This window comes from Nelumbo nucifera, chromosome 1 (genome assembly GCF_055504915.1).
Source record: "Nelumbo nucifera cultivar China Antique chromosome 1, China Antique-T2T, whole genome shotgun sequence".
In the NCBI taxonomy this organism is placed as follows: Eukaryota; Viridiplantae; Streptophyta; class Magnoliopsida; order Proteales; family Nelumbonaceae; genus Nelumbo; species Nelumbo nucifera.
The window spans coordinates 123,779,822-123,804,991 of NC_142649.1; the positions used below are offsets into that span (position 1 = coordinate 123,779,822).

Here is a 25,170-nt window from a genome sequence, read left to right on the forward strand (position 1 = left end):
CAAGGCGTGGGCATGTATCATCGACTGTTTGCTTTTACCTCTTTTGGTCTTATGGAATAAGCGCAAAACTATGTGCCTGTTTGACAAGTCTTTTCCAGAAGATCTAATAGTTAAAAGACAGGGTGAGATTTTGCAAATAGATCTTGGAAGACCAAAGACTGTTTGGTTGAAATATTTTTCATAGATCTCACGAAAGATCATAAAAGTTAGAAGACCGTTTGGTAATGTAATGAAAATATGTGTTATGTATATATGAATGCCTTGTATGTGGGCAAACAAACCTTTCATTTAACACGTGGGATCCACATACATTTTCTAAGGTGGGCCCACATACCATTGGTGGACATGTATGTGGGGCCACATACATTTTACAAGGTGGGCTTGACATACCATTGGTGGGCATGCATGTGTGGATATGTATGTGGGGCCCACATACATTTTTTGGATTATAACAAATAAGGGCAACTTTAGGGCCCTAATATCAATAAAAGAAATATTTAAAAAAAATTCAAAAATAGGTTAACTTTTTTAACTTTAGGGCCCACATCGCCGTTCGCCGCCGCTGCCTCTGGCAATGCCTCTGCCTATCTCCGCCCACCTCCACCTCCGCCGCGGCGGCATTGCTGGTGGTCTTTGCCCAACGCCGCCACCTCGGCCCACCAGTGCCATCGCCACCTCGACCCACCAATGTCGTCGCCACCGCCCACCTCCAGCAACGTTGCTAGAGGCGAAGGTGGAGGTGGCGGCGTTGGGCAGAGGAATGACCACCAGCACCATCGCCACCTCTGACAACGTTGCTAGAGGCGGAGGTGGCGGTGGGTGACGACGGATGGCGGTGCTGATGAATAGATTGCAAGAGGAAGAAGATGAATAGTGTTTTTGCCCTAAATTGATATTATTTTAAAAAAAGTTAACCTATTTTTGAATTTTTTTAAAAATATTACTTTTGTTGATATTAGGGCCCAAAAGTTGCCCTTATTTGCTATAATCCCTACATTTTTCAAAGTGGGCCCACATACCTTTAGTGGACATGTATGTGTAGTTCACGTACATTTTACAAAGTGGGCCTGACATACCATTAGTGGACATGCATGTGGGATCCATGTGTGGACATGTATGTGGGGCCCACATATATTTTTCATGGTGGGCCCCACATACCATCGGTGGACATGTATGTAGGGTTCATGTGTGGACATGTACGTGGGGCCCACATACCATTGATGGACATGCATGTGGGGTCCATGTGTGGACATGTATGTAGGGCCCACACATTTTTCAAGGTGGGACCACATACTATTGGTGGACATGTATGTGGGGCTCACATACATTTAACAAGGTGGGCTCGACATACCATTGGTGGCATTGCATGTGGGGTTCATGTGTGAACATGTATGTGGGGCCCATATACATTTTACAAAGTGGGCCCGACATACCATTGGTGGACATGCATGTGGGGCCACGTACATTTTACAAGGTGGGTCTCACATGCTATTGGTAGACATACATGTGTGTCCATGTGTAGACATGTATGTAGTCCCACATACATTTTTCAAGATAGACCCCACATAGTACCTAATATAGACCCACATATTTTTCCCAAGGTGAGCCCCATATATCAATTTGGTGGATCCCACTTGCACATTCAAATAATTTTTTATGGAAAGATAACGGATTTTCTCCAAACATGTGCACCGTGCCACACGTTCGAAGATTGGGCGCGCTAAAAGATCGTAAAAGCTTCATTTTAACCTACTTAAAAAAAGCGGGCTGTTAGCTTTTTTATGCGCTGGAGCTTTTTTCCGATACATCTTTTCATGCGAGTTCCTGCCGTCGCTCGAAGCCTCAGACCATCCGTTTGCATTTTTCATTTCTTCTCCCGCCAGCACCTAAATGATATTCACTCTCTTTCTGAAAAACCAACAAAAAGAAAATGGGTCTAAATAAAGGACAGCAAGACCGTTAAGTGGATCTCCTGGAGATAGATTAGCTTCGATTCATGTCCTGATCCATTCATCGCCACTTGTTGTAATAAAAATTCTCTCTCGTTTCTATTTTTTTTTCAACCAAATTCTCTACTTCTTCCCATTTGAACAGCTGCTCCCTTTTAAGATGACTCCCGCCGGAGTTAGGCCTCTGCGAGGTTGTTATTCGTCGTCGGGCCTTGATAATTTAGTTTTCTTCGCGTCTTCCAAGATGAATTCAGGGCTCCTGAATTTTCCCGAGTCCAATGTGGCTGGATTCCACCGCAGGGATAAGAATGTGGGTCTATCCTTTGTCAATGCAAAATCACCACTCTTGCAGCCAATGAAGGCCACTCAAGATCAGAGAACGGATTACATGAATGGAGAGGCAAGAAAAATTGGAGGGTCGGAAGAAGAATTCAGGGACGATTGTGCCGGAGCTTATGGTATTCTTTGCTCTGTATACCACATTGTTTGGTTCTTGCTAGTATTTTTAATTATATTAGACAACACTACTTCATTTGGTCCCCCCCTCCCCCCGGCGAGGTAGCCACTCCATGATCGTGTTTTTTTTTTTTTTTTTTTCGTTAGCTATGTTTTTGACATAATACAATTTTCAGTTTCATTTGCAATTCCTGCTTGTTGCTTATTCCTCAAGTATAGTGTTTTAGTTTCTCTCTCTCTGGGTTATTCCGTCACCTTTAGTTATTGCATGCTTTTTTAATGGTCTCTATATAGTTGCTTCTGGGGTTCAACTTGCAGAAATGACTTTTTCTTTCTTTTTCTTTTTTATTTTTTTTTGAAATTGGCTTTATTCTGACATTGCTTATCTGCAATGATTTTATTTATTTATTTCCTATAAATAAAAGCTCTAATTTTTTTGGAGCATTGCTAGAAAGTCTGGGACATGCATGCATATGTATATGGTATTGGTTACAGTATTTTATATATAAGGTGTTGTGCTTTTACTTCAAGGAAATGACTTTACCTTCAGATCTGTACAATATATTATGAGGTTGGGTGTCGGTGGAGTAGGTGCGTTTCTACCGTAGTCATATGATTGAGAAACTAGAGATGGCCTTCAGTTGGTTCTTTTGCATTTTTTTGGCTGAAAGTTTTTCATGCTCGCTCCAAATGTGTTCAAAATGTTGGAGAAGTGGCCTGCCTACATGGTTCTAGGAGCTAGGAAACTCCTACAGGAGTTGTGGTTTGAGTTCTGTAAATTTGTAATACTCTTGTTCTCCCAGGCTTGCGATCCATTTAATTGGCATTGCTATATTTAGATGTTCATTTAATTGTTGTTTAGTTATACTTGTTAGTTGGTCTGGCTTTTGGTTCATGCTTTCTGCCTTGTTGATTAATATTAGTTCCTCTCTTAATAAGTTGTTAGGCATCTGCTATGCACACTTTATTAGATGAATCTAGTTGCTATGAATTCAGATGAATGAAGAAAGTGTCCCACAAGTGGTTCATCAATATTTCTACCTCACATGCTTTTTTTAGGTCCATGAAAAGTTAGTATCATGATACAAGAACAACAAAAAAGCATGGATGGTTAATCTAAACTATCTGTTGAATTGGCTTTTATCTTGGTCAGACACTAATTTTTTTCTTAATTTTCAATGGAATTACATCCAATTGAGATATTAGCAGAAGAGGCCATCATCTTGATGGGTTTGTTCATAGAATATCTGCACCCCTGTGCTACAGCATAATTTGTCATCAATTTGTTGCTATTAAGTATTGACAGGGAAATGCAAGCCAGTTAGCTGAAAACATCAATATGGTTAATTACCAAATTAGCAAATAGATCTGGAAGATTCCGACCAATTCTACCTCCCATATCTGCATTGCATATGATTCTAGATGAGCTTACTAGCTGATCATAAATGGCTTGGACAAAGTAGGCATTTTGCTCCAGTTCAGACTACTTTTTCTTTTTATGGTTTCTTGGGCCGAAGCTCCGGTACAATGTAATTGGTACTACTATTCTGTTTGAGTTTGAGAACTAAAGCCCTTATGATAATGTCAAAAGATCTATCAATTCCTATACTGTTGTTGCTGTAGGAGGTATGGTTATTTGATATTATCTTTAAAATCCATACGGTTCAATCATTTAGTTTTTGTTATCTGGATCCTACAGGGTACTAATATTCTATTTGGATAGGGAAAAGTAATGGAATAATGTCTACTGTTGGAAACTCAACAAACATTGTGTGGCATGAATGCTCAGTTGGGAAACATGAAAGGCAGAAATTACTTCAGCAAAGAGGATGTGTTGTATGGATTACAGGTCTGAGTGGTTCAGGTTTGTTGATATAACTTTTAGTAATCACCATCCATCTTTGGCTTATGGATACTTTTCTTTCCAACTGCTTTCAGGGACTTCTATTTTCTACAATGCATTCTTTTATGACCTTTTAGATCTTGAGGAGAGGTGCCTACTGTAATTCTTACCTATATTCTAGAATCGTGATGCAACTTTCTTAAAATACTGGGGTTGCCAGTATTTGTCTGGCAGGCCCAAATAGTGGATATAAGACTTTGTTGAATGATTGGTTTGATGAATAAGCATATTGGTGCAAAATTCATTTCCTTCTTATTCCTAGATATTAAAGTTAATTAATACTTCAAGGTGGTTCTTTATCATTTTAATTCTTAATATTTTTCTTCCTTTTCACATTTCTTTCAGTCATATGTTATTTTATAAAGAACTTTTTTTTTTGTCATTGCACACACACATACCTTTCTGTATCAAGGTTTTATATTTTGATGAAGTTTTGTTTATAGTGAACTTTGGTTTGACAGTGGTAAATTTTGAAAATTTTAATATTTCAAAATTAAGTCAGTTCCAGATATTTTATTTTCTTTTCCTTTTAAGCACCACTACATTTCTATATTGAAAGCCTATGAGATTTGTACCATAGAGTTGGGTTTTCACTTCTTACAACAACCAATTCTTGTCACCTTGTTGTGACTTGCATCACAACGTAAAGCATGCCTGGTTCTGGTAATCCAAGATGTCTTGATATTTTTTGTGGTAATAAATAAAAAAGAAAAAAATTATTAAAGAAATAGAAAAACAATACAACAAGGTGACAAGTCATCACCCACACAAAACTCAACACCCAAAACTCAGAACCCTCCAGCCCCTTAGATTACAATCTTTTTTCTTTCCAACCCTTAAACAAACTACAACCTCACTACCAAGACCCAGAGCCTTCAGATCCCAAGAAACTCTTCCTCCTATACCATCAATCCAGGAACTAGCCCTCATATAATCCCTTTATGACTCAGATCTCCACTTTAAAGTTTTCCATGCTCAATGGATATTTCATTTTCAATTCCCTAAACATATTCCTTGGAAAATCTTCCCCCCTCTAACACAGATAATCCACAGCTTGCTTACTTGGACCTCAGTTTCCACTACCTTTCCCCCCTCCTGAAAGTATAAGAATGCCACCAGGCCATCAGATCCATAATGTTGAGGAGAAAGAGACAAGACAATTCAACAGTATTGAGGAGGTGAGATTAAACTGGGCTAGCTACTTCATAGTTCACAGAGAGATGATTCATTGAATTTCCATCCTTTTTACCCATTAAACAAGTATTTGGTGACAGGGCCTTTAGTTTCTCATATTCTGGAGCATTCACATATTGATTTCTTGAGGCATTCTAATATGATCTATCTCACATGAAGTTTCTTGCATTTTGGCCAACTTTTGATTTGAGATCTAAATATAAATTTTGACCAATACTGGGAAAAAAAAATAAATCTCCTCTTGTTTTCATTTTTTCATGTTATAAGTTCTTTTTGTTATTTTTATATTCAGGATACTAGCTGAGATGCACTCTAAGATGCATTGTTTCTTTGACCAAACCTGAATTGTTGGTTTTTATTGCGCTGTTTCATAATAACATTTGAAAATTTTATCCAGCCAGGCCATATAGGAATTTTTTTGGGAGGTGCGGTGGGGTGGGGATTTTCAGTAAGTATATGAAAAAAACTGACAAAGAACAATGCATTGAAATAAAGTTTGTATATGCATGATATAGTTTGGACAATTAGACAAACCTAGGGCTGTCAATGGGTTGGGTCCAACTCGGCAGACTCGATGGATTTGAATCGATTGGGTCGGTTTTGGTTCCATGAACCGGAATCGATGTGTTGGTTCCAGTTCTTGATATATCGTCCCGATTATTATCAGTTTGGAACCGGTTCTAAAATCCAACCCAATTATATTCAACAGGTTTATTACAATCAGTTGTAATGTTTAGAGATGTTGAAGAGAGAAGAAAAGGATTGACAACATCAGTTGCAGGAATTGGCCTACAAAAGGGAGTCCGATTTTCACTAACATCCTCCCCCTGAAGAGAAGGACGGGAGATAGAGAAGAAGGGAGTAGATTCAAAGAATGTGACATCTTTGGACACATACATTTTTCCAGAACAAGGGTCATAACAATGATGTCCCTTTTGGACTACAGAACATCCCAAGAAGACACACTTAATAGACTTTGGATCAAATTTCAGCCTAGAAGGACTCATGTCATGGACGAAGCAAACACACCCAAAAACCTTGGGAGGAAGATGGAATGTATCTTCATCAGGAAAAAGAAGTTGATGAGGAGACTGAAGATGCAGGGTCCGCGAGGGAAGTCTGTTAATAAGATATACAACCGTTTGAGCAACATCCCTCCAAAACCGAGTTGGAACATGCATTTGGAATAACAAGCCTCTGGCAACTTCAATCACATGTCTGTTTTTCCTCTTCGATACCCCATTTTGTTGGGGAGTATGGGGGCAAGAGTTCTAGTGAATCACTCCTTTTTTTTCAAGGAAGGTTTGTAAGTGCTTCTCAAAGTACTCATTGGCGTTGTCAGATCTAATAATCTTAATCTTCTTCTCAAACTGTGTCTCCACTATAATAAAGAAGCCTTTCACAATTGAAGGAACTTCATCTCGGCTCTTCATCAAATACAACCAAGTATACCGTAAGTAGTCATCAACAAAGAGAATGAAATATTTGTAGCCACCCATACATGGAATGGAAGAAGGTTCCCAAACATTAGTATGTATTAAATGAAAAGCAACATTACTTCTTTTGTTACTTGCAAAAAAGGTTGTTCTACATTGCTTTGATAGTTGATAGACTTCACATTGCAGACCAGAACTATACAAGGACTCAAAAAACTAGGAAACAAAAACTTCAAGGAACCAAAAGACACATGCCCAAGACGATGATGCCACAATTTCAATTGACTTAGTTTCTCATCATGACAAGACACAGACTGACACATCAACCCTAACATTGGAGATTGATCAAGAAGATAAACTCCATCGGCTTCATTTCCACTGCCAATTGTCTTCCCCGTACTCAGGTCCACTGCCAATTGTCTTCCCAGTACAAAGTTCAAAGAAAGGCTATTGGTAAGTTTAACTTCACCCAAACCCGATATTGGGGTCTGGGATACATCGACAACGGTAATCGTACCTTTCCCTGAAAAAAGTCTATAAGTGGTAAAGTAGGAGGGCATACCAGTCATATGATCATTGGCTCTTGTGTCAATTATCCAAGAGCTAGAGGGTGGGGCATGATACACAAGTGCAGTACCTGATTTTGCGAAGGCACTAGAAGAAGCATTTGAACTAGTAGATGTAGGCAACCTGCTCTTTTCAAGATGGAGTAAGATGCCTTTCAATTTTTCCATCACATCAGAGGTGTTATGAGTAGATGCCGGAGCAGGAGGATTTCCCTTAAGCATGTGAGTCTGAGAACCATGACTTGCAGTAGCAACATGAGCATTTACTTTCTTTCCAGTTTTAAACTTCTCAGGTTTCAAGTGGGGATTTAGTTTCCAACATCTATCCTTGGTATGCTTCGGCTTCTTGTAGTATTCACAAAAAACCTCTTCATGTTTACCAAAACTCTGCTTAGGCTTTGTGGACACGAGTAGTGTGCTCACCTACAGACACTTGCATCATATTATTCCTCCTACTCTCTTCATTCTGTACAAGAGAATACGTTGTGGAAAGTGACAAAATATCAGCACTAAGGATGTGTTGCCTAATGAAGTCATAATTAGCATTCAACCCGGCAAGAAAATCGAAAACTCGAGTTTTTTCAATGTACTTTTTGTATTGTTCAGCATCAATAGGATCTTTCCACTCCAAAGCCTCAAGATGATCAATTTCTTCCCAAATTGATTATAAGGAGGAGAAATACATGGCCACTGACTTTTCCCCCTGTCGCATATTACATGCTTCTCTTCGCAACTGATAGATTCTAGTAGTGTTTTTCGCTTGAGAATAAGTTGCAGTTAGTCTGTCCCAAATATCTTTAGCTATTGGAAGGAACATATAGTTACGGGTGATGTGTGGCTGCATAGAGCATACAAGCCATGACATAACCAACAGATTATCCTGCTCCCATTTGGAATAGTGTAGATCTTCAGGCTTCAACTTAGCTTCCTTATCAGTAATAAATCCGAGCTTACCTCTTCCACCGATTGTAAGCTTGGCTGATTGAGACCATTCAAGAAAATTTTTCCCATCAAGTTTTACAATAGTAATCTGTCCTCTGGCATTGTCATTGCTTCCTAGGAGAACATAGGTAGGTATGTGGACGTCTTTGTGTGAGTCCATTGATCACAGCCCCTCCAAAAAAATTTCTCACCAACACCACAGTCTTCTAACAACAACTGAACTCCCAAACACCTTTTCCACAAGGTTAGACATGAGTTACAACAAAAAGCCTAGGAAAAATAGGTACTGGTAGCAAAATATGGGAAGAAAAAAATTCCCAAAAAAATTTTTAGGGCTCTAAAAAATTCAAGACTACTTCCTACAGTCCCAAGGGTTTACCTCAATTCAAACACAAGAGGTCTCAGCAGCAACCAATCCACCATGTGAGCATGTGAGCCCTAAATTCCTGATCTAGATTTTTCGCTAATTTTCATCCGAAAAATCCAAGAAAAATCCAAAACAACTTCAAACCACCATGAAACTTATACCAAAATTCCCCTAAAATCAGGGCGAATCAGCGACTATAAAAAACCCATGAAGATGCTACCGACTATACGAATTGTTGACGTCAACCGGTGGCATGCTGACGTTAGCAGATCTGTCTGTGAGTCATGACCAACAACAAAGAGTTTTCTTGATCGTGCGTAGCTCTGATACCAAGTTGTAAAGTTTAGAGATGTTGAAGAGAGAAGAAGGATTGACAACATCAGTTGCAGGAATCGACATACAAAAGGGAGTCTGATCTTCACTAACATCATGATCAGGTCTATTGGCTCATACCCGATTGTCCCAAGAACTAATTAGTTCGATTGGGGGTCTAAAATTACAGACCCTATTGGGTCTGGTTCGGTTCCAAGTTCTTAGTATTTCTTATCAGGTTGGTTCCAGTTCTACCTGGACCTGACCCATTGATAGTCCTAGACAAACCCAACCTGTATTGTTTAGCAATCAAAAGAAGGAAATTATGAGCAATTTCCATGAAAATTTTAAAATAGTAGGTATTTACAAGATAAATTGTTTCAAGCACCTGAAAGATACATTAAAGAGCCACTCTTCCCCATAGAATCCCCTTTTTTATTGCAAGGTTTTTAAAACCAAACCCGACAGGGAACCGTTTTAGGGCCGGTTCCTGGGTTGAATGGTCTGACCGTTTGGTCCAAATGGATGGCCTACTCTAACACAAAAAATTAAAAAATAAAAAAATTTAAAAAGATTAAAAAAACAAAAAAGGCCAAAAACCATTGTCCAGGTTGACAGTTCGACGGTTCAACCGCCCAGGTTAGCGTCTCATTGACCAAATCAACGGTTTTGGCCAAAAAGCGATTTTGGGGTAAAATGGAACTGATCAGGTGACCGGTTCCAAGTTTTTTCGGTCCAACCGTCTGGTCCGGTCCAATTTTGAAAACACTATTTTACACAAAGTTCTCTTGCTCCCTATGGGTGGACTACCAATATATTTGATCCCTTTTCACCCCTCATCTTGCTAGTGCATCTAGCATATCATTGGCTATTCTCCTTATCCATTTTTTTGGTAATATAATTCTCCTTATCCATTTTAAAATGGCTATCATCTTCCTTGCTAGACATGTTATTTCTCTCATAGTGACATAGCGTGCCTACAGAACCAAGGTCCTTTCTCTCATTGTGTAAGTAGGATCTTGTGGGACCTTTTCTTCATAGTTTATGCCAATGATTGGGTGGTGGACCAAACTAATCAAACTTGTCAAGTTGAACTGGTGCCTTTATCTGATTATTTGGAGGGCAAGCATAGTTGGACAATAGGTTTCAAAGATAGTTTCCTGATTAGATCATCTATCTTATTGGAGGCACATAGTCTTATGTTACATTATTTGGATTACTCATATTATATCCAAAGATGTATTCTCTACTTTGATTATAGAAATAGAGAACATTTCATTCTAAAGCACTTTCACATTATTATTCCCCCTCACCCCACCCCAGCCTTCTTGGAAGGTTGAGAGTCTCTTTTCTGGTAAAGCATTCGGAGTTCCCATGTTTTCTTTAAGGTTGCGTTGCTCAGCTTTTAATGCTGACCTCGAAAAATTCCTAACTATCATTTGATTTTGAGGAAAATTATCATGGGCAGCTTATGTTTCTTTCATTAAGAGAAGAGAAGGAAATGAATAAAATGAAGTATAATTTGAAACCCATCATTTCTATTTTACTTCATTGTAGTTTCTCCTAGAAGCTATGGTCGTTGCTTTGGAATTTGGATCCATTTAGTTCCATCATATCATTCCTCAAAATCTATCAAAATTTATTCATGCATGGTGATATGGGTATATTTGATTGGCTCACCAACGAACAACACGTGGCATACCTGAAGGGTAATTTCATCATCTCGGCCTCGACCAAGGGCATCATCATCATTCCAGACTGGTCATCAATGTAATGGCATTAATCGCGGACGTTACGATCTCGGCCGAGGTCCCCCCTTGCATTAGTGGCATGGTAATGCTCGGTTGTGGGGATCTCACTCCATTAATTGCTATAGTCATGGCCCCTGATGTATGGAACTATTACATCTCACCCACTACATTAGCCTCTTGGGCGAATCCAATTATAAAATGGATTCATGGCCTCAGGTACCTATCTTACGCATACTAATTCACTCGAATTGCTTTTGCTCTTTGTGCCCTCGACCTTCTCTAATCCCTTGGCTAACTTGACCGTCAGAGTCTTTTCCCTTGGGACCACATCCTGGGGACTCTGACATCTTTTGACTCCTTGTAGGTGGGACCCTCAGCCTCTTCACCTCAAAAGTTACCAACCTGCCCTTAACTCTAGATTTGGCAGGAACAATTGGCATTGTCTGTGGAAACGATTGACAAATCTTCCCTTTGAACTTTAATTCTCGTACTTCCATTGAACAAATGGCCTATCATCAAGACGTTCCCACTGCTCCTTAGAATTTGGTCACCATGGAGCAATTCAATGTGGTACTACAAAGATTGGACTACTTCACTAGTCAAATGGACAACCTGCAGCAACCAGTGGGAGGCCAATCCTAGAACAGCTGACCCATTGACGTGCAGGGCAACCAAGGTAGAAGATCTGCCCATCTCTTCATCATCCAGCGGTTGGGAGGAAGAGTCAGAGAAGAGCCCTCAGAGTCTGAGAGCAGCAACCGCCGAGCAAGCTGATGCCGCTCTCGCTCCTCCAGGCACCATTCGAACCAGCGCCTAGATCACAAGGCCTCCCACCATCACGGAAGTGTGAATGACCACAAAGAACACTCAGCCGACAGATCCACCAATAACCACAATGGGGATGGGGACGAGCCCACAGAACGCCGTAGCCCCTCTCATCAACTCGAGGCCAGCCGACGTCGTGCTTCCCCCCCTCCAAGTTTTGGACCTCTGCGAGCACCTTAACTATGAAGAATCACATTGATGTATATATTTCTGTAGTTCATGTTGTATTGTATCACCTAGTTTATTTCTTGTTTTTTTTTTCTTCTTTAGCCTTGCAAGGGCTTTTCTGTAAATATCATTATTTCATTAATATATATTAAGGCTCTTGGGGTGCTGTTGAACTCATTTAGTTCACCCCAGAATTCTGTCTTCTTCTCTGGTACAAATAGCTTGTTTGACATGGGATCTGAGTAGGCTTCTCTATAATTTGCACTCCTTGCTCACTCATTGGTCTCACAAGGGCTATTGTTTTCTGGGTGCTTCGATTGAAGATAGAGCTGTACTGTTCAACCCTAACCCTAGTTCTCTGTTCTGTGATTTCAGCAAAAGAAGTCTTCTTAGAACTCTCTTGGAAAGCATCTGTTTGGAGAGAAACTCGATTGGTTGTCTCACCTAGGCCTGTTTTACTCACTCAAAAATCTCTTTGGGATTTGACAAGTTTTGGAGGAGTTCTGGTCTTCTCTCTAGGGCGACAGCAGTCTTCTTCTTCCTTCTGTGGACTGGTTTATTCCCAAATAGCAGTACAAGCTTTGAACTTTTTTTCCTGGTTACTTATGCTTCAGACTGAGGAGTTTCAATAGATATGCGTTTTTCTCTTCAAGCTGCTCATCTAAAATCTCTTGGTTGCTGTCTTGAACTGCACTGAGTAATTCCCTCTTTGGAAAACTTCTCATTTCAGGTTGGTAAATCTCTCTATTGTCTTAATCGACTATTATCAGTCCTTGGAACCCTAGTTTTGTGCTGCCCTAGGGTATTTTCACTCCTCGGTTACTGGGTAGGAGTTTGTAATTTGTTCTGGAGGATATTTGATAATCTCCTCAGTTTCACAGTCCTGAAACACTCGGGTTTGGACTGTCAACACAGAACACAATCTAGTTGGTGCTGTTCTGGGTTGTTTCTTGGAGGATTTTCATTCCTCCATAGAGTGGCATATCTTTTCTGAAGTTGTTCTTGGTTGGTGTTGTTCTGGATCAGGTTTCATTGCTGTTTGTCTGCATTACTTGCTTCAGCCTTGATATTAATATTTTTTTTTGAGAAAGTACTGTGTTCAGCTGTTGTGATTCATTGCTTATTTTGTTGCTGATTTAAGTGAACTAATTAACAACCTTGAATTGCAAATATCAGGTGAGTAAGCGAAGCCCCCCAGCTGAAGGGGCAGGAGGAAAACCACTTTCTTTCCCCCTATATTTGCAAATCGCTTTTCAAAGATGCCTAACATTTTTCAACTGGATGTGAAAAATGCTTTTTTACATGGGCATCTAAAGGAGACAATATATATGAAACCCCCTCTAGGGTACTGTAGTGATCCTTCCCTCGTCTGTTGGCTGAAGAAATCTCTCCATGGGATGTAGCAAGCTCCTCGAGCTTGGTTTGAAAAGTTCAGAGATGTTGTGCAAGCTGGGTATAGCCAGAGTGTGTTTGACTACTCTCTTTGTTTAGAAAGACCACAGGGTCTTACCATTCTCCTCCTATATGTGGATGACATGTTGATTGATATAGATGAAATTCAGTACCTTAAGACTCTTCTCCACAATTCCTTTCACATGAAAGATTTGGGCCTCCTCAACTATTTCTTGGGACTTGAAGTTCAACGGAGTTCCCGGGCATATTTTATTTGCCAACATATGTGTGCCTCTAATCTTGTCAAGTTGGCTGGCCTTACTGATGATAAATGGGTTGATAATCCTTTGGAACTGAATATAAAATTGTCCAAGTCAAAAGGTTTCTTACTTACTCCTCCCTTTATCGACAACTTGTGGGGTCACTCATCTATCATACAGTTTGTCAATGCTCCTCATCAACCCCACTTGACTGCTATACATCGGATTATCCGCTATGTACGAGGCACTTTATCACAATGTCTCTTTTTCTCTTCGCCCTCTATAACTAAAGGCCTATGCTGATGCAAATTGGGATGGATGCCCTAATACACATCGTTTCACTATTGGATGGTGTGTTTTCATGGGTGACTCCCTTATCTCATGGAAATGCAAGAAACAACAAATTGTCTCCAAGTCCTCTACGGAAGCTGAATACAGGGCAATGTCCTTTGTTTGTAGTGAAGTTGTTTGGCTTCAATCTCTATTTCAGGAACTAGATCATTCCTCCCCTACACCTATCAAAGCTATGCAGACAACACTAGTGCTATAAAGATTGCCTCTAACTTAGTCTTTCATGAAAGAACAAAGCATATTGAGGTGGACTTCCACTTAATTCGCGGCTTGTTTCTTGTTGGCTCTATCTCTCTCCCTCATGCCGTGTCCGATGTGCAAGTTGTTGACATCTTCACAAAAGCCATGATGAAATCCAAACACTTATTCCTTGTGAGCAAACTGATTCATGCCTATGCATCAGTTTGAGGGTGAGTGTGAAGAGTCACATTGATGTATTATATTTCTGTAGTTCATGTTGTATTGTATCACCTAGTTTATTTCTTGTTTTTTTTTTCTTCTTTAGCCCTACAAGGGCTTTTCTATAAATATTATTATTTCATTAATATATATTAAGATTCTTGGGGTGGGGTCAAACTCATTTAGTTTTTTACCCCCAAACTGTCTTCTTCTCTGGTACGAATATCTTGTTTAACATTAACAACCGACAGGTTGTGGAGGGCAGGACCCGACAAACTCGGGATACTCTCGGAACCATCTAGACCTTTCTCGAGTGAGGAAGGCGCCCGAACAAGCCGGGGTCCCATTGCCTCAGGAAGACCGTCGCTTCCGCGACATTGACACAAAGCTCAGTGCCATCTGAGCTGAGATCAGGTAGGTGAAAGAAGGCAAAGCCGATGCCTCCACTAGCCATCACAACTCGGCGAGTCGCATGGAGGCCTTTGCTGACTCAATCATCACAGAGCCACTCCCCTAGAACTTTAAGGCTCTTACCTTGGATACCAACGATGGAACCATAGATTCGGAGGACCATTTAGAAAGCTTCCGCGCTATCATGCTCCTCCACGGGTACTTTGACACCTTGATGTGTAGAGCTTTTTAGACCACTTTCAAAGGGCCGTAAGGAGATGGTTCTCAGGCCTCACTCCACGGTCCATCAACACATGGGACTAGTTTGGAGACCTCTTCTTGTCCCATTTTGTGAGCATCTGACAATGCCAAAAGATCTTGGTTGCACTCATGGCAGTGAAGCAAAAGCCCAGAGAGTCACTCTAGAGTTACATCAAATGCTTCAACACCAAGGTGCTCGAAGTTAAAGACCTGGACCAAGCGGTAGCCGTAGCTATTGCCACCAACAGCCTCCTCTCGTCTCCCTTCAACTTCTCCCTTGCCAAGAAGCCACCTCGTAACATGGCCGAGTTTCTACAGAGGGCAGAAAAATACATTAGCACTGAAGAGATGAAGGTTAGCAAGCGTATCCCGATGCCTAAGCCCGTGGGTAAGAAGAGGAAAGAAAGAGCCTAGTCGAGACCAAATGACTCAAACGGCAGAACAAAGGACAAGAAGGAGCCTATGCCATCATTCAACAACTACACTCCACTAAACACATCCTGAACCCATATCCTAATGCAGGTTGGGAAACAGGAGTATATGAAGTGGCCGACCAAGCTAAAGATGAACCCTAGGAGGGGTAACCCGAATAAGTTCTACAAGTTCCACCATGGCACTAGTCATGACACAGAAGACTACCATGAACTCAAAATGAAATTGAGTCCCTCATTCGACAGGGACATTTGAAGGATCATGTCAATGGCGAGATCCCAGCAGGGTTGGCCTCGGCATCAGCTGACCCCGAAGCTAACCGACCCCTTGCAGGGGTTATCCATGTCATCTCAGGCAGAGCAACGTTAGGAGGGGAAAGCACCTTTGCTTGAAAGGCCTATGCTCGACAAATGCAAGTCCAGCACAGGTCACCAAAGAAACAAAAGTCGGAGGATATCATCACCTTCTTTGACGACGACTTAAGAGGGGTCTCTACACCCCATGATGATGTATTGGTGGTCTCCCTAATAATTTCCAACTTCGAAGTCAGAAGGATTCTCATAGACAATGGCTCTTCAGCTAACATCCTATTCAATGAAGCCTTTGAGAAAATGCAACTGACCTCGGATTGACTCCAGCCTATTGATGTACCTCTAGTCGGTTTCTCTGGGGCAGCCATAAAACCGGAAGGAAAAATCACTCTACCTCTCATGGTGGGGATAGAGCCTCAACACGTGACCCGGATGATCGAGTTTTAGGTTGTGAAGGTCGGCTCACCTTACAATGCCATCATCGGTCGGCCGACGCTTCATGCCCTCAAGGCGGTGATATCTTCATACCACCTCGCTATGAAGTTCCCTACAGAACATGGCGTAGGAATGGTTTAAGGTAACCAACAACTAGCAAGGCAATAATATGTGGTAGCACTGAAAGGAAAAAGCAAAGAAGCCGTGCTGGTAGAAGGGCTCGACCTCAGGGATGAACCTGCCAGCCGAGGTCAACCAATGGAAGACCTCATCACAATGCCCTTGGACGAGGCCGAGCCTGAAAAAACTGTACAAGTCGGGTCTGCAAGTTCCACCCTAAAAAACTGAACCCGTATCCTAATGCAGGTCGAGAAGTAGGAGTATATGAAGTGGCTGACCAAGATAAAGAAGAACCCTAGGAGGGGTAACCCGAATAAGTTCTGCAAGTTCCACCACGACACCGTTCATGACACAAAAGATTGCCACGAACTCAAAATAAAATTGAGTCCCTCATTCGATAGGGACATTTGAAGGACTATATCAATGGTGAGATCCCAGCAGGGTCGGCCTCGGCATCAGCCTGCCCCCAAGCCAACTGACCCCTTGTAGGGGTTATCCATGTCATCTCAGGTGGAGCAACATTAGGAGGGGAAAGCACCTCTGCTTGAAAGGCCTACACTCGACAAATGCAAGTTGAGCACATGTCACCAAAGAAATAGAAGTCAGAGGATATCATCACCTTCTTTGACGACGACTTGAGAGGGGTCTCTACACCCCATGATGATGTATTGGTGGTCTCCCTAATAATCGCCAACTTCGAAGTCAGAAAGATTCTCATAGACAATGGCTCTTCAGCTGACATCTTGTTCTATGAGGCCTTTGAGAAAATGCAACTGACCTCGGATTGACTCCAGCCTACCAACGTACCTCTAGTCGGATTCTCTAGGGCAGCCATAAAACCAGAAGGAAAAATCACTTTGCCTCTCGTGGTGGGGACAGATCCTCAACACGTCACCCGGATGACCGAGTTTTTGGTTGTGAAGGTTGGCTCACCCTACAACACCATCGTCGGTCTGCCGACACTTCATGCCCTCAAGGTGGTGATATCTTCATACTACCTCGCTATGAAGTTCCCTACAGAACATGGCGTAGTAATGGTTTGAGGTAACCAACAACCAGAAAGGTAGTGATATGTGGCAGCACTAAAAGGAAAAAGCAAAGATATCACCACTTTGCAACGACACAATTGCAAATGATGAGCCTCTCCTCCCTCCTCTCCTCCCTTTTAAAAGAAAATGGACGACCCATATTCCTCGCATTTGACAGTCACCTTTGCCTCGACCTAACTGCCTTCGCTGACAACCACCACGTGGTAGACCTCAAAAATTGAAACAACGCCAAAGGGTTTGGCCCTGGTTCATCTCTACCCACTAGGTCAGACCTACTGAATCGGTTCCTTCACCCGTCCCGGGTTGTAACCGCTACCAACTGACGAAAGTGCTATCTGGGCCACGGTCGAAGACTTAGAAAAATCAACACTCCTTTCCTCTACTACCTTTGGCCGACGCCGATGGGGGTGGATTTGGGTCGAGCTGAGCTGGATAACTAGCTATTTGAGCTCACCTCGCCAAGAAAGTATTCGGCTCTAGTCAAAAGCTGGTAAACTCGAGCTCAACTCAGCTTGAGCTTGACTGTGAGCCAAATGTTTTATAAAAATAAAAAATTATTTTTATTTGATATTTAAAAAAATTAAGAATTATAACAATTAGTTTTATTATTATATATAGCATTTTTATTATATTTATTATTTTATGTATATATATATATAACATTTTATGTATGTATGATTAGGCTTGCGAGCCTCACGAGCCGAGCTTTATTAGGCTTAAGCTCGGCTTGATTAGCAAACGAGCTTGTAAATTGGTTTCAAGCTTGGTTTAAATTGAGCCAAACCGAGCTTTTCACAAGCCAAGCTTGAATAGCTGGTAAAAAGCTCAGCTCGTGGCCACCCCTAGACGCCAAGGCCTACGTGTCTAACCAGATCTCGGCCTTGGGACCGGGGGGGGGGGGAAGTGATATGGGTATATTTGATTGTCTCACCAGCGAATGACACATGGCACACCCAAAGGGTAATTTCGTCATCTTGGCCTCGACCAAGGGCATCGTCATCATTCTGGACTGGTCATCAATGTAATGGCATTAATCGCGGATGTTACGGTCTCGCCCGAGCTCCCCCCTGGTGCATTAATGGCAAGGTAACGCTTGCCCTGGGGGATCTAGCTCCATTAACTGCCACAGTCACGACCCTTGACGTGTGGAGCCATTACATCTCACCCACTACACTAGGCTCCTAGGCGACTTCGGTTATAAAAAGGATTCTATGGCCTCAGGTACTTCTTTCACACATACTGATTCACTTAAATTGCTCTTGCTCTTTGTGACCCTGGCTAACTTGACGTCTTTTGACTCCTTGCAGGTGGGACCCTCAGCCTCTTCATCTTGGAAGTTACCAAGCTGCCCTCGACTCCAGATTTGGTAGCAACTTGTCAATTTGTTCCCTTGTTAATGTTGAAGTCTTTGCAATCTAATCTCTTTCAGTCCTTATTGGAGTTTCATCCATATTTTTAAAGATAAAGGTCACTCTACTGTGCATGTAGGCCTGTTTGTTTAAATTCCCTGTGCTCAAAGAATTTAAAAGGTTCAAGTATGTCTTGTTGTAGAGGGCTTGAGCCACCATCATACTTGTCTATAATTATGAAGCATAGATTTTCTCCCCATTATGATTGATTTTCTGCTGCTCTTTGATTTTAATACTGTGACATCTTTTCTATATAGGGAATCTCTCTTTCTTAGAATACTGTGAATCTTTTCTATTTACGAATTATCATTTAGTTATTTTACTATAGTTTCTTAGAATATAACAAAATCAAGCATGTTATGTTGGCATGCCTGCAATAAATGTAAGTTGAATGTTGCAACACTATACTGTATATACGTAAGACCTGTTGGCCTTTGGCATGTTAACACATTTATTAGAAAACATATGTTATATTTATCAGTATTACTGTACAGTTTCTTGGTTTCAAAAAAAATTTAGAAAGTAAAGTTTCTGATTTTCCAGATCATGCCTTTTGCTTTCACTAAGATTTTGATTCTATTCTTGGTTCTTGCATCCTTTATTTTTTGAAATTGAGAGTTATTTTGACAAAATAAATTATGATTACTGATTGACTGAATTTTATTTTATAGATTCTAGATAATATTGCATGGAATCTTTGGTTGTCTTTGTTCAGTAATAAATTAAATCATTATTCGTAAGCCTTATCCCAATTATGTGGGGATTTGGCTGCAGGAATTCTGTAAACCTGTTATGCTCTGTATAGGTTGGTCTTTTGTTTGAGAATGAGTTGCTATATCTTCTCAAACTGATTTAACCCATTTCCTTTTTGAGACTTCCTTGTCCTTTTAATTCCTTTAACTACCTCCAAACCACTCACTTCATTGGTCTTTGTTGCCTAACCATATGTATGGTTTTGTTTTGTTTTTCTTTTTTTTTGTTATCAATTGGTGGGACACCTAATTTCTCTCATTTGTGCTCACTTCAAAATTTCACCACCTAGATTTTCCACTTGTATTTGACATCGTTCTGTTCCCAAGGCTCAGTTTGGGAAGAGTACACCTACAAATATGTACAGTTCAAAACGTTGTATTTTGTATTTCTAAGCCTTGTATTTGTACTGTACATATTTGTATTTGTACTCTTTCCAAACTGAGCCTAATTGACCAGTATTCTCCTTTGAGAAGCATGATTGGTTGTATTTTGATTGATGATTAGTTATATTCTTTAACCATGACTTTTTCCTATTCTTATGTTTGTCTTTTATTGGTCAAACAAAACTCTAGGAGTACACTCCAGCAAGGTTCAAAATTTCGCAATGTATCAGCCTGTATTGGTAACCCACCAATATGCGAAATATGCACTGTTTTGGGGTTTGACACTTTGACCTATTTCATAGGGTAGACAGGCCTTATACTGAACCTCCTGATCTGATCAGGTCTGAAAAATAAACTAAAAATAGGCACCTCTCATACAGACCGATGTGCCCCATCTGGCATATTGGTCTGTATCGATATTTAGAACCTTGCACTTCAGTGTGTAGTTTGCAAAGTTTTCTTACTGCCAAAACCAAGATTTCTCCCAAAGAGAGACTTGAGCCCTCCAAAAACTCTAATGCATATCACTAAGACAATGAGATAAGGGGAAAATTCAAGGAGAACTAAATAATGGAAAAAGGTCATTACCCAATGTTGGTCCTAGCTATATTGGGTCTTGGGAGGGTGGACTGGGTATGTAATTAACCTTTGGCATATTCTTTTATGCAGCATGGCTGCTCTCAAACTCAAATCTACGTTTTCATGTTGTCTTCCCGAGATTTTAATATTGAACCAAGCAATGGACACTTTGAAAATAATAATATGATGAAAATAGTCCAATCAAAAAAATTCTCAGACATATTCATTCGTACCTGGTATGTAAGAAAACATGGTAAGCCACCTGAGAGAAAACATGCATGTACAAATTTTCACCAATGCTAGAAAAAAATGGCTTATATGGGTTGCTCGAACGTTCTTAAATCAAGGGAATTTCCTCTTTCATTCTGCTGAAGTTTTGTCCTGAGCATATTCTTTTCATGGTTTACATGTGTGCATCAAACTTATTGTTTTCCCTTTATAATTGTTAGCTATTAACCATATAATACAAGTTTCAGGGAAAAGCACTTTAGCATGTTTGTTAAATCGTGGCTTGTACAAGAGAGAAAAGGTCTCTTATATACTTGATGGTGACAATGTTAGGCATGGACTAAACAGTGATCTGAGTTTCAAAGCAGAAGACCGTGCGGAAAACATACGAAGGATTGGTGAGTATTTCCACAAGGCTTGCCCTTCTTTTCTCTATTTCTTTATAGATTTTATTGCCCAAACAAGCACATATGTTCTGGCAATTTGACATTTATGCTGCCTTAGAAGCCGGAGTTAAGGATTTGTTTCTTTATTATGTACACAAGGCCACACATATCAATTATTAGGTATGGGTCAACTTGATTTTCTTCTGAATTTTAAGTTCATCTTGTCTGACTTTAGGGGAAGTAGCAAAACTCTTTGCAGATGCCGGTGTCATTTGCATTGCTAGCTTGATATCTCCCTATAGAAGGGATCGAGATGCCTGCCGTGCAGTGATGACAGATGGAAATTTTATTGAGGTATGAACTTTGTATTGTGATGATTTTTTGGAAAAAGAAAATTAAGAGATCTTTGAGTGGATTTAAAAGTTCTCTAAATGCTTTGTACCAAAAAAATGTTTTTTTTTTTTTAAATTAATTTTGACACTAACAAAACTTACACTGTGTAGGTTTTCTTGGATGTCCCTCTGCATGTATGTGAGGCAAGGGACCCTAAGGGCTTGTACAAGCTTGCTCGTTCTGGAAAGATCAAAGGTAACTTTTAGTAATCTCTATTGGGCCTGGATGTGATTTCTGGTTATGTCCAGTTTATTCTCAGATGATTGAGTATTTTATCCTTTCTGATTCATTTCTAAAATATGATGTTGATAAACGATGCTATCAAATTGAAGATGGTTGTCTGGGGATTTTATTTTGTTCATCTACTTTCCAACTTGCCATTGCCATATTTCATAGAGTCCGTGAAGGTTGAAAATTGTCATTCTTCACTTTCTACCACTGATTATTATTTTAGATGTGCATCAAGTTCTGAGCATGAGAAACTTATTTCCTGAGATACTCGGTGTTTTAGTTTCCTTGTTTTCTCTTGTTTGGACTTGTGGGTACATAATTTTTTAGCAGCTGAATGCGTGATGCTGTTACCAAACATTAATTTTTTGTCCATCTTTAGGTTATCCTTATTGGTATTTCACTATTTTGCCACAGGTTTTACTGGCATTGATGACCCATATGAGCCACCTTTAAATTCGGAGGTTTGTAAAACTATGACCATCTAATCCAAAAGGACATGTTTCAACATGCTTAAACATAAACAAACAGTCAAACATGCTGATGTGCACTTAAAAGAAATTTACGTGTCTAGTTTTATCCTCGTTGAAAAAATCACATTTTCAAGTGGTCACATCTTGTTTCTCTGATCAAAGTACATTAGAGGAGGGAGCATAATAGAACCTAGACACATGAACTATGAGAAGAAATATTTGTTAATTAAACTCTTACAGTATAATTTATCTTCTTCAGCATTGTTAGGATTATTCTAGATTCTCTCTTCCTGTGGCACATATGGCACATAAATAGATATCATGTGTGGACATTCTGACCCACCTCTCTGTGTGTATGTGGGTGGGATTAATGGGTGAAGATAATGGAAACGTAAATGCAGCAGAAAGAGGAAAAAGGTTCGGCTTTGAATTTCAAAAATTCCATCTTGATCGTGTCATGAATCGTGTCAAGCTGAAGCCTTTCCCATTGAGAAACAATTCTCTCCACTAGGGGATCGCACATGGGTTTAGACCAAAAGATATCAGATTCAAAACCTTCAAGTGGTTCAGTGTTTACCTGATGTAGAAGTTACCACAAACACAGCAACTGTTGGTGGTAGTTCACACCCATAACAGCCAAGAGAGTTAAATGAGCAGTCAATGTACAATAAGCTTCATTAGTTTTTTTTGAAGCCTAATAAACTTAATTAATTGGACAAAAGTTTATAATGAGAGTTAAATGAATTCACAAATAGGGGTGCAACCTGGGTTGGCCCGAGTTGGCATTTTACACTGCTTCAGGTTCAACCCTTTGGACTGGGGCCATTCAAAATTTTGACATAAGTCCAAGCCCACCCAAGTTGCACCCTTTCAGAAACATGACCATCATTTGTATTGAATTGTTTGCATGTGCAAATAGCATGAACACCAAGTACTGTCTTGTTTTTTTACCAAAAAAAAGTACTATGTCTTGTTCAAATTTTGCCTTAAAATGTCTGACGAAGCAATGTGTCACTGGAACTGTTATCTTTTTCAGATAGTTTTAAAGCACGAAGAAGGCAGTGCTTCCCCATTTGACATGGCCGAAAAAGTTATATTATACTTGGAGGAGAAAGGACTCCTGCGGGCCTAAGCATGCCTTTAGAACTAATTTTTAGATCATTTAAGTAGATCTTCAATAGTCTGAATTTACAAATAAAAAAGGGAACTACTGGTTCCTGTTCTCCGTGCCTCACCTCCTGTTGTAAATTAATTGATCTGTACTCTGCAGCTTTTTTTCTTTCGGTTGCATATAATAAAGTGGAACTTATTTAGTGGAATGTAGCATTTGATCAAAAGGGATTTCCGTGTAAGATTATTGTTATTGGTCTCGTATTCTTTTCTGTGCTTATAGGCAGTTGCATATTGCACAATTCCTACTATTTATTTTACAATGTGAAGGTGCAAAATTTGAGTTGGGGTCTGGTCCCAACAATCAATTGGCAGCCAAGAGTCCGGCTTCAGTCCAGGCAGTTTCGGTGAGGGCAAGGTTCGCGCAAAAGGAAGACGCGCCACGCGTCCTCCACTTACTTTAAAATGTTTGAAACATGCGGGGGTGTTTAAGTCGTGTTTAACGCCGTTGGCTTACAAATAAAATTCACATTTTCGAATCCGCTGACCGCTCTTCTCTCTCGCTCGAGTGTTTGCAAACAAAATCCACGGGGCAATGTTATTTATTTAAAAATAAAAAAAACTTAAAATTTTAATTTTGTATGAATTTTGATGTATATAATTGTTTATATATATAATAATTAAATAAATTAGTATAATAAAATTGAAAATAATTGTTTATTTTATTAATATATTATATAATTATAATTTATATAATATATTATATGTAAATGGGCCGTGCCGGCACGCTGGCCATGGGCGGTTTGGATGGTAGCCATCGGCGACTGTGACACCGGATACCGGCAATCTGTGACAATCAGTTTTAGGCAATGTTTTAAAAAATGACCCAAAAATGGAACCGTTTTGGCCATCGGTTTCTGAGTTGATGGTCTGACCGTCCGGTTCGAATAGATGATCCATTAGGTTCGAACAAATGACCAATCTAGACAAAAATAAAAAAATTAAAAATAAAAATGGCAAAAAATCATTGAACGGGTCGATGGTTCGACCGCTCGAGTCAATAGGTTGTTGACTTTTTCAACATTTTTGGCCAAAGACCAGGTTTGGGGTAAAATGGAATCAATTGCTTGGATGGTTCCCGGGCCGAACGGTCCGATCGTTCAGATCAACAATGATTCGAAAACCATGGTTTTAGGTATGTATATCTTTTTATACATTAAAAAATTAACAAAGACAAAAAACAAATATTGTAGCATTATACATTAAAAAGCTAACCCTAACTAATTTGTTTTGTGCATTAATAAGTTTGGTTTTGGGGAAAACAAAAGGAAGGAAGATGTACGTATGGCTGCCATTCAAACCGATTAAGGTTAATTTTCATGGAAGAGATGAAAGGGAGAAGAGTTAAAAAAAAGACATTGCTTGAGGTTGACCATGATCGTCGATGATGATTGTTTGTCGCCACTAGAGGTGTAAGTTGAGCTGTGCCACCTGTGGCCCGACAAAGCCCGGCCTGACATGGCCTAACATGACGGAATGCGGGTCGTGCCAGGACCGACACAATCATGTGGGTCATGCTAGGCCTGGGGTTTTAGGTCTGCGGCTAGGTTAGCACGACACGACTGAGCGAGCCATGCTGCCCGCGGTACGCGTGCCAGCACGGCCCAAAACAACCCATAATTATATATAATATATTATATAATAATAATAAAATAAATAATTGTTTTCAATTTTATTATACTAATTTATTTAATTATTGTATATATAAACAATTGTATACATCAAAATTCATATAAAATTAAAATTTTAAATAAAATTTTAAGTTTTTTTTCAAATAAATAACTTTGGCCCGACCTGTCCCATGGGCCACTCCGTGATTTTATTTGCAAGAAACACTCGAGCGAGAGAGAGGAGAGAACTTGAAAAGATGGATTTTATTTGCAAGCTAACGACATTAAA

The 25,170-nt window shown here is 40.0% G+C and overlaps 1 protein-coding gene across 3 annotated transcripts; it reads left to right on the forward strand.

Annotated features, from left to right (window-relative positions):
- Window positions 1-1,796: 1,796 nt before the first annotated feature.
- Window positions 1,797-23,477, forward strand: LOC104590381 (adenylyl-sulfate kinase 1, chloroplastic-like). Of its 3 annotated transcripts, none has more exons than XM_010249027.3 (7): window positions 1,797-2,407; window positions 4,129-4,269; window positions 20,870-21,019; window positions 21,243-21,361; window positions 21,511-21,595; window positions 22,046-22,092; window positions 23,138-23,477. In XM_010249027.3, the coding sequence occupies exons 1-7, from the start codon at window positions 2,110-2,112 to the stop codon at window positions 23,231-23,233; spliced, it is 936 nt and encodes a 311-aa protein (XP_010247329.1). In that variant the 5' UTR covers window positions 1,797-2,109; the 3' UTR covers window positions 23,234-23,477. The 3 variants fall into 3 exon arrangements, with proteins under 3 accessions (XP_010247329.1, XP_010247331.1, XP_088750268.1); XM_088894142.1 differs by lacking the exon at window positions 1,797-2,407 and adding an exon at window positions 2,426-3,187; XM_010249029.3 differs by lacking the exon at window positions 22,046-22,092.
- Window positions 23,478-25,170: the final 1,693 nt, after the last annotated feature.